Genomic DNA, 15782 nt, shown 5'->3' on the forward strand with positions numbered 1-15782 from the left:
AAAAAAACAATTCGTAGCACAAGGCACCTCTATAGGAAGTTCCAATTGCCACTTTTGCTGGTTCTTCAAGAACAAATGAACCAATGACTGATGTAGGCATAAAGCTTCAGAGAGAAGGTAAAAATCAATGCCTGGGAATCTGCAGTGTGGTTTTCCTCATGCACAGGTTCCATGCAGAATTAAACTAATATAACAAATGTCTTCTGTAAAGCGAACACACAAGATCTGTGCCATTTGTTCTCTCGCTCTCTTTTCTGAGCAACATGTTTTCAGTTTCTTCTGATTCTAAACAGAGGTCCAAGTCAGCAGGACCTTGGATTGAGGAGAATGCCCATCCACTGTCAGCATGCATGACCTTCTGGGGTAGGACTTGAACCTACTAACGGATGAGCCATAAACCAGGCTGAACCCTAAAGCAAACTCAAAAGTGTTTCAAAGCTTTTCTTTTGTTGCAAAATATAACACACACGTAGAAAAGCACATAAAACATAAATAAACAGCTTAATGAATCGTTATAAAGCAAACACTCCCAGATCAAACCACCACCCAGATCAAGATATAGAATCTGTCAGCACCCCCAAAGTCCTCCCGAGTGTCCCTTCTCAATCACAACTCCCGCCCTGCTAAAGGTAACTGCAGTGCTTGCTTTTTCTTTAGTTTTACCACCTAAATATAAATCCCTAAGTAATCAAGTTGAGTTCTGTTTCGTTGGAACTGGAGGCAAGTGAACTCATTCAATATATATTCTTTTATCTGGCTTTTGTTCAACATTGTGTTTTTGAGATTCATCCATGTCTTTGCATATTGTTTCATTTTTATTACTTTATACTATTCCATTGTATGACTTTATCACAACTTATTTACCCGTGCTACTGTTGATAAGTATTGGGGTTTTTCAGTTTGGGGCTATTGCCAAAAATGTCGCTACAGAAACTCTTGTATATGTCTCCTGGTATACATAAATAATTACTGCTAACTTGATCATAAGGTCTCTGGATGGTGCAAACAGTTAAACGTTCAACTACTAGCCAAAAGGTTGGTGGTCTGAACCCACCCAGAAGCACCTTGGAAGACAGGCCTGGTAATCTGCTTCCAAAAGGGCAAAGCCTTGAAAACCGTATGGAACAGTTCTACTCTGCCACACATGGGGTTGCCATGAGTCAGAATTGACTTCACAGCAACTAACAACAAACAAGGAGCTTGATCACAGGATATGGTTATTCTTCAGCTTTACTAGATAATGCCGATCTGTTTTCCAAAGCAGTTGCAACCATTCAAACTTCTACCAGAAGTATGAGAGTTCCTGTCATAAGCCAACATCCTCACCACCACTTGGTATTGCAGGCTTTTTAATGTTTGCCATTCTTGGGGACATGTCATAGTATCTCAGTTTAATTTTACTCTTCACTATTTTCTATTGGGTTGTCATTTTCTTACTGATTTGTAGTTCTTAATATATCATGGATTTGAACCATTTGGTTGTTATAGGTGCAAACCATTGTATTTAACTCAAATATTTAATATAATAGGCTTTATGGCAGTCCATCTTAAGTATTGTCTGTAAGTTGGACGTAACTCAGGGACTGCCTGTATACGATCCCGTTAAGCACTGTTGTATCTGCATCCCATAAGTTTTCATAGCTAGTATTTTCATTATTATTTCACTCAAATTATTTTCTTATTTCCATTGTGATTCTTCCTTTGAACCATGGATTATTTGGAAATGTATTTCTTAGCTGCCAAACATAATGGATTTTCTATTTTGTTGTTGATTTCTAGTTTAATTTCATTTGGGTCAGAATACATACTCTGTATAATTCCAATATTCGTGAATTGTTGAGACTTGCCTTTTAGCCCAGTTTACTATAGTCAACTTGTTAAAATATTTCACACATATTTAGAAGAACGTACGTTCTGTAATTATCTTGTGTCCAAAAACTGGAAACCTGTTGCAGTCGAGTTGATTCCAGCTCAGAGCGACCCTACAGGACAGAGTAGAACTGCCCCATAGGGTTACCAAAGAGAGGCTGATAGATTCAAACTGGTTGGTTAGCAGCCGAACGTTTAACTACATTTCATGTAGTATTTTATAAATGCCAGTTTGTTCAACTTTGTTAACTGAGTTGTTCAGATATTCATTACTGACTTTCTTTTGTCCATCTACTCCATGTCGTTTGTTGTTAGATGCCATCAGGTCAGTTCTGTCTCACAGTGACCCTATGTACAACAGAACGAAACACTGCCCAGTCTTGCGCCAGCCCCACAATCGTTGTTATGCTTGAGCCCATTGTTGCAGTCACTGTGTCAGTCCATCTCGTTGAGGGTCTTCCTCTTTTTCGCTGACGCTCTACCTTACCAAGCGTGATGTCCTTCTCCAGGGGTGGATTAATATGTCTCACAATGATTGTGGATTTCTGTGTTGTTGTTACGTGCTGTCGAGTCAATTCTGACTCATACCGACCCTATACAACACAGTAGAATTATTTGCTCCACAGGGTTTCCTAGGCTTTAGGGGAGCAGATCTCCAGGTCTTTTCTCCCGCAGAGCCAATGGTGGGTTTAAACCGCTGACCTTCCGGTTAGCAGCCAAGTGTTTAACCATTGCACCACCAGGTCTCCTTTCTCTTTGTAGTTCTCTCATATTTGCTTTATATTATTTGAGACCATATTACTAGGTGCATACAAATTTAGAATTGTTATATCTTCCTGGTGAACAGAACTATTATTAAGACGTGTATCTCTTACAATGCTTTTCCCCATAAAGTCTATTTTGTTGAATGTTAATACAGCTACACCAGCTTTCTGTTCATTAGTGTTTACACAGTAAATCTGCTGATTTTAACCTTTCTCTATCCTTATATCTGAGATACGTCTCTTGCAAACAACATACAGGTTTTCTTTTTTAATATGGTCTGACAATCTTTGTCTTTTAGTATATCATTCAGTCTATTTGACCTGACGGTGATGAGTTTGGTTTTTTAAATTAATGTATCTGGGTTTAAATCTACCTTTTCACAGTTGTCTTCCTATTTATTCCACCTGTTTTGTATTCCTTTTTTTTTTTCTTTTATTGCTTTCTTTTGGATGAATTGAGTAATTTTTGTTATTTAATTTTTTTCCTCTGTAGGTTTGGAAGTTTTACACTCTTTTTCCTGTGGTTACCCTAGAAATTACAACATGCATCTTTGACTTATCAAAGCCTAATGTTAATGGAGACTTTTACTCTCATCTTGGACAATGTAAGGGCCTTAGAGTGTTCAACAAATTTAACCTCTTCCTGACTTACATGCAGCACCTGTTATATATTATAAACCCAATATATTTATATATTTTCCTTTAAGCCCTAGAAAGTATTACAGCTTAAAAGTATTAGTGTTCATTATATTTATGCACACATTTACCGTTTTCATTTCTCCTTAGTCTTTCTGCTTTCATCTCAGATGAAATTTCCTCCACCTGAAGAAGACCATTTAAAATTTCCTTTAGTGCATGTCTATTGATGATGGGGAGCCCTGGTGGCGCACTGGTTAAGAGCTACAGCTGCTAACCAAAAGGTAAGCAGTTCAAATCCACCAGCCGCTCCTTGGAAACCCTATGGGGCAGTTCTAGTCTGTTCTATGAGTTGGATTCAACTCGACGGCAACGAGTTTGGTTTTGGGTTTGATACTGATGAGGGACTCACTCAGTTTTTATTCTTCTAAAAAGGTCTTCATTTTACCTTCATTCTTGAAAGCTATTTTTGCTGAGTATTTATGAGTAAAGGCTTATAAAAAAACAAAAAACAAAACAAAAAACCTTTCTTTTGCTGTATGGGACATAATCTTCGGTTTTTTGTCTTCTCATCATTGTTGCCCTGGGACCCTGATAAAGGTGGACATCAGCTATGTTACCAGGAGACAATGCTTATGATAAAAAAAATGATGCCTGATGGGTGAACTGCAACTGTACTGAGAGGACTAGGAGTGAATCATAAATACTCAGTGGAAAGCCATGGCTTTGGTCTTCCTTGAGTGTAATACAATCGTGTAACTAGGCATGGCCCTTACCAAGACCACAGGAAGCCACACTAATGGACTATTACAATAACTATTGGTTATTATGAAGCACTGCGCTTTTAACCGAGGATGACTCCCATAGCTGTTCATATGGTCTCGTTCCCTTACACATAGCCATCTCTTGGGGGTCTGGAAAATAGATCCTGGATTTCTGATGGTGTTATGCTGGCTATCCTGGGTCCTTCTGCAACGCTGAGGAAAGCCAGTGCCAGGGTGGTCTGTTGAGTCTTTTTTTTTTTTTTTTTTAATTTTTTAAGTTTATTTTTCAAATCTACAATTCAATGGATTTTTAGTATATCCACAAAGTAGTACAACCACCAACACTGGTCTATTGAGTCTTGCAATCACTTTTTTTGTCTTTAGTTATCTGGAGTTTCATTATGAGTTGCCTAGGTATGGACTGATTTTTATTTATTCATGTTAAGATTCACCTGATTTCTTGAATCTGTAGACTTTTGTCTTTGACCAATTTGGAAAATTCTCAATCATTATCTCTTTGAATATTAACTATGCCTCATTCTTTCCTATCTTTCTGGGACTCCACGTCACCATATATTACCCCCTTTTTACTGTATCACTGTCTTACCTGCTTTTCTATATTTTCTCTCCTTATGTCACGCCATACTTCACTCTAGATATATTTTCTTCTGACCTATCCTCCAGTGTACTAATCTCACTTCTGCTATTATATTTGTTTACCGTGTTCTTACTTTCAGTTTTGTATTTTTCAGTTACAGAATTGCTGGCTGGTTCTTTTTTAAATCTGCCGTTTCACTTTTAATAATTTCCAAATAATTTTCTTGCCAAAATTTTGAAGTGTAGGCTTTTTCTCCTTGAACACAGTAAGTACAGTTGTTTTACCATCTGTGTCCAATAATTCCAATATCTGGACTCTCTGAGGTTTTGTTTGTATTGTCTGTTATTTCTGCTGATTTCTCCTCCATGTTGTCTTTTCTCTGTGTGCCTGACTGTCTTTGACAGTATATTGAACACTGCATTTGAAATAATTATGTGTAAAAATAATTTAAGGTCTAAAATTACGTTATCTTCCTTCATAGACTATTTTCATTTGCTTCTGCCAGGTGCCTGAGGGCACTAGCATCTGGGATCACCGTAATCCAGTTTTAGAGTTTCGTATTTTTTTATGGCCATGTAGATGACTCAATCAGAGGGCTGACAAATCCCTGTGTTTTTTTAATGACCTCCAAGACCTCCAAACCAAAATGCGGCAGAGCTCCTCTGTTACATTCAGGGTTTCTTGTAAACAGTAACTCCTTAATGTGGCTCTCAAAGGCCTTCACTACTGGGCTTAACCTGTCTTTCTCCCTATTTCCCCATGCCTCATGTTTTACATCCTTTTCTGTCATTTTCTAAAGAAGCCACTTTCTCTACTACGGGCCAATGTCACATCTCCACAGAAAAGACCTTTCCCCTACCTCTACTTCAAATGCTTTTTCCATCATGAGACCATCCCTGATTTCCTCCCATAAGGATGACTCTTCCCCTTCTTCTGCACTCTCTGGGCAAGCACTGATGGCAATCTGCCTTGATTAGACTTAGTTTTGCCCAGAGTCCTAGCGGTATTAGTGCTGCCAAGGATCTTGGAGATGATCTAGTCTAGAGATGGTAAAGAGGTTTCAGTTTGCTGCTCAGCAAGAAGAGACACGCCATGATCACTCAGCAATATCTGCCATGGGCAAGGGAGAGAAAATGACAGCATTACATATCACAGAGTTGCTATCCTTGACCTTTCTAACTCTGTCATTTCGCAAATGAAGACACCAGCTCAGAGTAGTGAAGTGGCTCTCCCTGAAGACCTTGTAAAATAATTCTGCTGAGAGTAATTCATGGCTTGCCCTGATCTTGTGAATGAACAATACACCTATCTAGCCTACCTACCCACCACCCGTCTGTCAATTTGTTGTACTTCAGTGATTTGCCTGGTGCTGTGATGCTGGAAGCTATGCCACCAGTATTTCAAATGCCAGCAGGGTCATCCATGGTGGACAGGTTTCAGTGGAGCTTCCAGACCAAGACAGACTAGGAAGAAAGGCCTAGTGATCTAGTTCTGAGAATTAGCCAATGAAAACCTTATGGGTCACAACAGAATGCCATCCAGTATAATGCTAGAAGATGACCCCGTAGGTTGGAAGGCACTCAAAATACACAGTGGCTGAAACAATGGACTTGAGCATACCAATGAGCGTGAAGATGGTGCGGGACTGAGCATTGTTTCGTTCTGTTGTGCACGTGGTCGCCATGAGTCAAAGGTGACTCCATAGCAACTAACAACAGTGGCCTTACCTACAGAGGTTGACACTGCTTCTCACACTTCCAGGAGGGACTGCAATGTAGGTACCACCTTTGCCCTGCCTTTCCCTGTCTGCCATTTGTGCTAGGCACACAGCCCCACTGTATTTCCACTGCTGCACTTCTTCAGTCAGGCACTAATCTCTGAGAAGTATACCAATTTCCTTTTGGGCTTAAGTGGAAAAAAAAATTTAGGTATTGGGTCTGAATTTAGTTACTGTGTATATGGGACAGTCCAAAGGGTCAAGAAAGAACATGTGTATGTGGGTGTGAGGTGCAGTTTGGGGGACTAGTCAGAAACAACAGAGGAGAGAGAAATATCACAACTGATGTGACACGCCTCCTGTAGAATGTACCCCCTGGATCTGCTACACGCTCCCTAGTGGTTCACCTCTTCAGGGTGCGGCAGCCGCTCTGAGTCACCAATGGGCAGACTGTATCAGATGGACTAGGTCATGTTTTCCACACAGCTATCTCATCTCGAGGGCACCCGTCCCTGCAGCCCCCACATAGAGGACGAGGGCATTAACCTCCGGGGCTGGGGAGCACCGAGTTCCTATCTGCAGATTGCCAGGCTTGTCAATCTCAAAAACGTCTTATTCTAGATTTATTTTTTTATCTGTAGCTATGCTGGAAACACCTCTCCTGCCTATTTGCAGATACTTGTTACTTTAAGAGGCTAGGAAAGGAACTAGACATTACTTGACAGGACGGAAATATTAGCAAATGTCTACAATGTTTTTATTCGCAGAGGCCAGGGTGAAGTTTTCCATTTTATCTTCATTTCTAAGGGAAAAAGAGTGCTTTTCTCATTTCTTTTTCACAATCACTTCTGAAAGGCCACTTTCGTTTAGTGTGACGCTTTGCATGGACAACGAGATCCCGTTATATTACAGACCACTTTATTCCATGGATTTGGATATAAGGTAGGTCAGCTTGTGTTCCAAAAAGCCAACAGCTAGCAGAACACCTCCTTCAAATAAAAACTTGCTGGTACAGGTTTAATTAGGAGGTCACCTGCATGCCCACCTCAGACTGGCCAAAAGGTTTTGACTCTGTATAGTCAGAAAATTTTCTAGGAAAGAGTCATAGCCAAGTATGAGCTCCCAGTGACCTCCAATATCTAGCTTTTCCACCTCGGAAGGGATGGACACCCATAAGTAAATGAACGAAGTCAGGGACCAGAGGACAATCAGGGTGTCTGTACGACACATTTGACTCTACCTTACCCTGAAAAGGTGAGCTCCTGAAGCCTGCTCGGAGTATAGGCCAATGAGATAGGCGGAGATGAGGAGCAGGAAGCCCCTGAACCTCTAGTCCAGGGTTTCTCAACCTCAGACCTACTGACATTTTGGGCCAGCAATTCTTTGTTGCGAGGAGTTGCCCTGTGTATTGTAGGATGTTTAGCAGCATCCCTGTCCTCTACCCACTAGATGCCAGTAGCAACCCCCACCCCAAGCTGTGACTACCAAAAATGTCTCCAACCAAAAAACCCACTACCGTTGAGTTGATTCCGACTCATAGTAACCCTACAGGACAGAGCAGAACTGCCCCATAGGGTTTCTAAGGAGCGGCTGGTGGATTCGAACTACAGACCTTTTGGTTAACAGCCTAGCTCTTAACCGCTAGTGCCTATGGACGCTGTCAAATGCCCCTGGCAGGGGAATCACTCCTGTTTGAGAACCACAGGTCTCGTGGTGAATCCACATTCTGAGAGTCATGCTAAGCCTGTCTGGTGAAACAATGAAGATAAGCCCCTTGAGACTCACGCTGAGCCCCACCAGAGCGTAAGCTTCACAAAGGTAAGGGCTCTTCCTGTTCGCTGTGTTACCAGTGCTGGGCAGAGCAGCACTCATAAACTCTTGAGTGTTCGCATGCTTGAGTAAATGCTGGGGCCCTCAGTTCAGGGACAACTGCCAGGGCCCCAAAAGAGCCCAGCCCTAGAGGCACAGGAAATGGGCACCCACACTCACCGTCTGCCACATGCCATGGTTGATGACGGACCCGCTGCTGGTGACGCGGCCGATCCCATTGTAGTGGAGCTGCAGCTCCAACCTGCCAGCCCGCAGAGCAAGGACGATCCAGGTGCTATCTTGATGGCCTCCAGCAAAGAAAAGGACACCTTCAGGGTCAAAGGTTCTAAAGTCGAACTCAGCCACAAGTCTGATCAAATTAGAATTATTCACAGGTCAGAACAACTCACGGCTTCCTTCCCTAATGATAGCTTAAAATCTGGCATTAGAAAAAGCAGCAGATAAGCAAGCTATGGCCACATAGGTGCACAGCAGTTCATGGACAAACACCAGCCAAGCTCCTACGCTAGTAATCCCATAATTCTTTCCAGCACTGCCAAAAGCAGATTTCCTGCCTGGGAGGTGGTGTTCTAAAAATGATGGCCTGGGTGTTGGGACCCTTTGGTGACAAGTTACTCAGAGACCTAGTACTTAAACTTTTGACACTGTAGGCTGCATTTGTGTCGAGACTGAGGACACAGTGGGCTCCACTGTACTCAGGACAACATCGCCTCCTCAGGCACAGATTCCATTTTCCAGTATCTGTGAGGTCCTTGGGTGGCGCAAACAGTTTGCACTTGACTGCTCACCTAAATATTGGTGATTCAAAGCCACCCAGAGGTCCCATGAAAGAAAGACCTGGTCATTTGCCTCCATAAAAATTACAGCCAAGAAAACCCTATGGGGCAGTTCTACTCTGTCACATGGGATCGCAATGAGTCAAAGTCAACTTGATGGCAATGAGTTTCATAATACTGTAAAGCCATCCATGGCAGCTATTTCATCTAGAAGAATCTGTGTGTGTGTGTGCGTGTTATAAATCCCCTTCTCACCTCGTAGGCTGCAGTCTTTTGAAGCGTAGCCTGATCACGGGGGTCCCACTGAACATCCGTCCCAGATACAAAGACTTCACACTTTTGGCCACATTAAAAGGTACACATGGCAAAATGTCCTGTCACAAAACAGGAGTGATAAGCATGAGGCATGGAGGAGACAGCCCTTTATTTTAGCTTTTTTCCTTTAACCACAAGGCCTCATGATAATCGCAGTGCCTATAGGAGACTGCATGTCTTTCTGTCTCTCGTTCCACAGCGTGTACCAAGAGCTTAGCCACTTTCCACCGCCCAGGGCATCAGAAGCCAGGGTCACACCAAGTACACAACATAAATTAGCCTCTGAACTCAGTGCCCCGGGGTTAGTTACTGACATCCATCCCATAAGGGCTGTTATAACCAGACCTCGATGTGTTAAGGAGCCCTGGTGGCGCAGTGATTAAGTGTCTGGCTGCTAACCAAAAGGATGGCAGTTCAGATCCACCAGCCGCTCCTTGGAAACTCTGTGGGGCAGTTCTACTCTGTCCTATAGGGTTGCTACGAGTTGGAATCGACTTGATGACGATGGGTTTGGTCCCCCTCCCCACAATGTGTTAAAGGACTTCCAGGTGGAGAGGTCAGTCTCATACATTTCTAGAAGGCATTTGTTTCATTTATACACAATTTGCATATCCCAGGGAGATCTGGTCAGCTTCTCTCTCGTACTCCATCGCCTTCCTTCTCTACTAATTTCCCTTATTGCTTTTAGTTTCTTTAATCATGAAATATTTCAAACATACAGAAAAATGCAAAGAATATTTTTTAAAAACAGTGATACTATAAACTATTACAAAGTAAATAAAATATGGATGCCTTAAAGACCGTTGTTTCTAGAATGTTCTCTCCTCCAGTTCTAGTCAGCTATCCCTAATCACTGATACAGCTTCTCCACTCTGCCAACAGAGAGAACAGGGAACCACAGAAGGTTAGAGCTGACCTCCTTGGAAGGCACCTGAGGAGGTCAGATTAGGGCCTGGACCAGAGAGGGCGAACTCATCTGCTCAACACCACATGGTTAGTCAGTGGCAGAGCTGGGAGCTAGAAGCTGGCTAACCTGACTACTCCTCAAACAGTGCTAGCTCCTCACATTCCCCCAACAGAAGGTGGTGAGAGGGGCCACAGTGTAGAGAACAGGGACTTCAGATGACTCATGCAGCCTCATGAGGATGCCAGGGAAAGCATATTCTCTCCACTCTGCATAAGGTAAATATTGCGACAAAGAATAAGATGTGTGAACAAGCGGAACTCCACTGTACCCAAGACAACACCACCTCCTCAGGCAGATTCCAGAGACCACTGGCAGTCATTTCCACCATCTGCAATATTGTAAAACCGTCCACGGATGGCTATTTCATCAAGAACTGTTTTTTGAAACGTTCACTATAATCACCTTCCCAGGCAGATTTCTTTAGCCTATACGAGGGCCTCACGTGAACAGGAAAACTAAGTAATACAGCTGGCTAGTACTGTTCTCCAGTGGAGGTACTAATCGTCCAGGACCCGATCACATACATGTGTTATGAAATGATGGTCTAGCTAGCTTTCTGGGTAAGTGTGACAGAGTCAGTAGAAAATGTGCGTTAGTTTGTGTCTGTGCCACACTTTGGGTCCACAACCATGCTGGTCAGTCGCCGAGTGGGTAGTTGCTATAGAGATTTTATAAATACAACCAAACACTTCCAGAGAGCAGACATATTTCTTATCCCAAATCTCTCCACGTGGCCTCAAAGAACACCAAAGCCTTTAAGGAAAAGTTAAGTAGTCACAAAAGCATTTCTCGACAAACCTACTCCGTTTGTTGTCAAAGAGTTACCAACAAAACACTGTGACTGTGATCCAAGTAGATGTTAAACTGCACTGCAACCCAGTCTAAGCTGGACTCAATTGTTTTAAAAATGCGGGCCAATGCTGGCTTTGCGTATCCTGGGTTTGGAAGGCAGAGCCTGAGCTGAGGACTTCATTCCACAGGACTGAAGGGAAAACGCTACCTCACAGGTGTTCATGTCCTGTGACAGTTTGAGGCCCCCGTGTCCATCACAGTGACAGGTGTAGCTCCCCGGGGAATTGACACAGGTCTGTTCACAGAGTTTATCCTCACATTCGTTCACATCTGCAGGTCACAAAAGGGGAAGTAGGAAAATATAAGTGTGCTGGCATTATCACAAAAGAAAACATCTCTAAACCACATTCTTTGCATAATCACGGATCTTTTTTCCTGATCACACGTGTAATAGATTCACTACGAAAAGGTAAACAATTTTAAAACGTGTCAGCTAGGAAGCAAAAGTCCCTCTAATCCTGTCCGCCTTCTTCCAGATAACTGTATTACAGTTTCCAGCCACATTCTTCCATATCTATAGCCAGGCTCAAAGACCAGGGCTGACCCCTCCTAGATGGACAGTCTTCTTTTTTTCCTCAGTTCTCCTTTTCCTTGAAAAAAGCAAAGTACTAGAATATGATGCATTTGAATTACGGTGCTGGTAAAGAATATTGAATACACCATGGACTGCCAGAACAACGAATATATCTGTCTTGGAAGAAGTACAGCCAGAATGCTCCTTAGAAGCGAGGATGGTGAGACTTCATCTCACATACTTTGGACATGTTATAAGGAGGGACCAGTCCCTGGAGAAGGACACCATGCTTGATAAAGTAGAGGGTCAACGAAAGAGAGGAAGACACTCAACGAGATGGACTGACACAGTGGCTACAACAATGGGCTCAAGCATAACAATTGTGAGGATGAGACAGGACTGGGCAGTGTTTTGTTCCGTTGTACATAGGGTGGCTATGAGTCAGAATTGACTCGACAACACCTAACAACAACAATTCTCTAAGGATAATTTTTTAAATACGCTGAATCTACTCACACACTATTGGTTAGTATAAAAATCACATAAAATACGTGGACTGGAAAATACTGATGCAAATTCAAGCAGCCATCCTTGGGGTGCTTAGAGTCCGAGGGGTGGCCAGTGATCAGGGGCCTTCTGGTGGAGAGAGAAGGAGGGGGATTCAGCAGCACTGATAAGGAGGCGCCCTGTTCCTGCAGGTGAGGCGAGACCATCCCACACTCTCACTCTTGCTACTCAGGCCCCTCCTTGATGTTCTCCATCATGAATGAGGGACTGTTCCCATGCCAGGGGGCTCCACACCATCAGGAATGGGGCATGGTCCTTCCACGGCTGCCAGAAAGGAAGAATGGTGTTACGGATTGAATTGTCTCTCCCAAAATATGTGTTGGAATCCCAACCCCTATACCTGTGGCTATAGTCCCATTTGGGAATAGGCTTTTCACTGTTATGCTAATGAGGCCATATTAGTGTAGCCTGTTTCTTAAACTCACTCACTTCTGAATTATAAAAAGAGCGGCTGAGACCCAGAAAGGAGCTCATACAGGGGAAGACAGACTCCATCTGAAGATCATGGAGGCAGATGAATCTGCAAGCCCAGAAATGCCAAGGATTATCGGCTAGTAGAGCCACATCCTGAGCCTGAACTTCTAGCCTCCTGAACAGTGAGGAAATAAATGTCTGTTCTTCAAAGCCACTCACCTGTGGCATTTCTGTTACAGTAGCACCAGGAAACTAAAACAAATACTAAGAATCTTGCTTCTCTACAACTCCCCCAGAATACGGCTAGAACTGGGCAGTGAGAACTAAGATTTCAACAGACCTGCCTCCTAATAAAACAAAAATACCTGCTGCCGTTGAGTCGATTCCGACTCACAGCGACCCTACAGGACAGAGTCGAACTGCCCTATAGGGTTTCCAAGGAGCAGCTGGTGGATTTGAACTGCTGACCTTTTGGTTAGCAGCCATAGCTCTTAATTAACCACTGCACCATCGGGGCTCCCAGGCAGGTGGCTCAAGTGGAAGTGGAGGAACAAGAGGACTGTGGGTAGCCCAGAGCCCGAGGAACACGTCCAGGGTGCCGACCTCTTCGGTGAGAGTCACCGAAGATAGGGCAGAATGAAACAGAGGATTGGAGAGAGCCTGATGTGCCTCTCCGGCATTTTGCACAGTGGTGTTTTCTTGTTGAATCTTTTCCCTGTGCCTACGGCAGGTGGGAGAAGGGCGCTGAGTTGCATCAAGACTTAAGTGTGTGGGTGTGTGGGCCGTGATAAGAGAAGCCATAACTGGGGCACCGCGTGGGGAGTTCTGGGGCCAGGAGTGGGTACACATGGAGAGGTGTTCTTTCATGTAAGTGTTTTTTTTGGCCACTTGTCCATATCCTTTTTCTAACCTGTCTTCTATTTAATCGTTGTTTCCTGAATATTTGGCCAGTCGTTCCTAATAGGTCAGCACACACTTAGGAAGTGCAAACAGCAAGTGTTTCTGGGAAGTTAGAGGATTCTGGGAAGAGGAGGACAAAGTGGAGGAGGAACAGGGAGGTAAACAAAGGAGCAGGCGTCAGGCGATGCAGAGGCAGTACCTTGGCAGACCTTCTTCTCGCTGTCGTACTTGTAGCCCTCGTCACAAAGGCAGGAGTAGGACCCCATCAGGTTCTTGCAGCGCGCCTCCCCGCAGGCGTCCACGTCTGCACATTCATCTATATCTGCAAGCAACATCCAGGCCACAAAGACCCACAGCTGTACTTCAGATCTGGACGGGAAAAGCTGCGGCCAGGCAAGGCTCCCAGTTATCTTTGGATTAACAGGTGATTTGCTCTTACTCATGGCCGGCAGGGATTAAAAACAAGGCCACGCCAGATAACCTTTAGTTTCGGAAGATTTAATCACTCCCCAGCGTCTGGTGGTGTTCAACATGACCCCTCGGGTTCCACCAGCTCCCAAGCACCCTCCCTTCTCCTCCTCCTTCCTCGCCTCTTTTCCTTCCTTCTCCACCACAAACAGTAGGTTCCACCTTTGCCTGCAGCTCTTGGCTAAAGGGCCCAGGTAAGGGGCATGGAGGGGCCTGAACACCTAAAGAGCAATGTTTGATCTTCTTCCTAGGTTAAAAAGATCAAAATCAGACATTACACTGACTGGCCAGGAACATGTACACACTGTTGCTGTTTAATTCAAATAACTGTAGTATAGAAAAATAAACAACCCTCCCACTCCAACTGCAACTTTTTTAACCCAAATTACCACCCCTCAGGGTTAACCACTTATGGGCTTCACACAACTTATTTTTTTTAATTTTACTTTATTTTTGGTGACAAGATAGACATCAAAACATGCTTCCATTCAACAATTTCTACACATATTGTTCAGTGACATTGGTTACATCTTTCACATTGTCTCAACCTTGTTTCTGCTCTAGTTATTTTACCCACATTAATTTAGATGTACTGCCCCCTAAACTTCTCATCTATGCTTTACAGTTACTCTGGTCCCTTTGGTTTCATATAACTAAAACCAAACCAAACCCATTGCTGTCGAGTCGATTCCGACTCATAGCAACGCTATAAGACAGAGTAGAACTGCCTCACGGGGTTTCCAAGGAGCAGTTGGTGGATTCGAACTGCGGACTTTTTGGGTAGCAGCCAAAGCTCTATAGGATAAATTTTTCTTTAAAAAGTGCAATACTTAAGGATGACATTCTTTACTTTTTGAGCTAAACTGTTATCTTATTTAAAGATGGCTTCAGGGGTTAGTTTCATTTGAAGGTTTTTGAAGAGTACCCAAGGCAACAGTCTTGAGAGTTCCTCCAGCCTCAATGGGTCCAGTAAGTCTGGATTCTTTGGGAATTTGAAGTTCTGTGCTACATTTTCCCCCTTTCTATCAGGATCTATCTAGTGATCAAACAACCTACTTTTAACATTAGAATTCTAAGACTTGAATATTATAATTTCAAACAGTCCAGTATGTCAGTAGTCTTTCCCCTCAGCCACCCGGAGTGAGCACAGCTAACAACGTGCCAGGCACTCATTCTTTCATTCAGGGAGGTTTACTGAGGGCCAGGCCCTGGACTCGGTTCCCGTCATCCTAATGATGCTCAGGTGTGTGTCTAGCCATTGAAACTCAAACACCAAAGTATTAATAAATCATTTATGTTTCGTGCTGATGTTTCTATTTCATTTTGCTATTCTGGCAAACACCAAATAGAAAAACCCTGTAGTTAAAAAAAAAAAAAAAACAACTTCCTACAGCAACAGAAGAAATACCAAGAAAGTGCAATCATTACTTTAAACACACAATTCCTCAGATGGCAAAAACACACCTCTATCTCAAAGCTTTCCAACTATTTATAATTTTATTGCAAGGGCAGCTTACCCAAGAACACAGGCTTTCAAACACAAAAACTAAGGGATTGCTCATTAATCACAGGAATGAGCCAGTATAAAAGGCATTGTGTTCACCAAGAGTAAATGTATAAGCCTTTGCTGAGTTTTACTTCACGAAGATTGATCTGTGATGATTCCCTCAAAACACAAATTAACTCTTAATCCTTCTGAAACTGTATTTTAATTCAAGTTCCCAGACTGGACAAACTCTTGATGCCCTGGAGGAGTGGTTATAATTAGTCTTGTCCACCTTGTGGCACAAAGGATTAAGTGCTCAGCTGCTAACTGAAAGGTTGTCAGTTT

At 43.2% G+C, this 15782-nt stretch overlaps 1 protein-coding gene across 1 annotated transcript in view; it reads right to left on the reverse strand.

The window, feature by feature from the left end:
- GAS6 (growth arrest specific 6) overlaps positions 1-15782 on the reverse strand; it is a 76003-nt gene that overhangs the window by 11930 nt on the left and 48291 nt on the right. Inside the window, exons 7-10 of the mRNA XM_004369388.2 lie at positions 13683-13805; positions 11237-11358; positions 9210-9328; positions 8338-8527 (exon numbers count right to left, since the gene is read on the reverse strand). Of these exons, the coding sequence (XP_004369445.1) occupies positions 8338-8527; positions 9210-9328; positions 11237-11358; positions 13683-13805 (554 nt within the window). The remainder of the gene's footprint in view (positions 1-8337; positions 8528-9209; positions 9329-11236; positions 11359-13682; positions 13806-15782) is intronic.

The sequence above is a fragment of the Trichechus manatus genome, unplaced genomic scaffold, assembly GCF_000243295.1.
Source record: "Trichechus manatus latirostris isolate Lorelei unplaced genomic scaffold, TriManLat1.0 scaffold00004, whole genome shotgun sequence".
Taxonomy (NCBI): domain Eukaryota; kingdom Metazoa; phylum Chordata; class Mammalia; order Sirenia; family Trichechidae; genus Trichechus; species Trichechus manatus.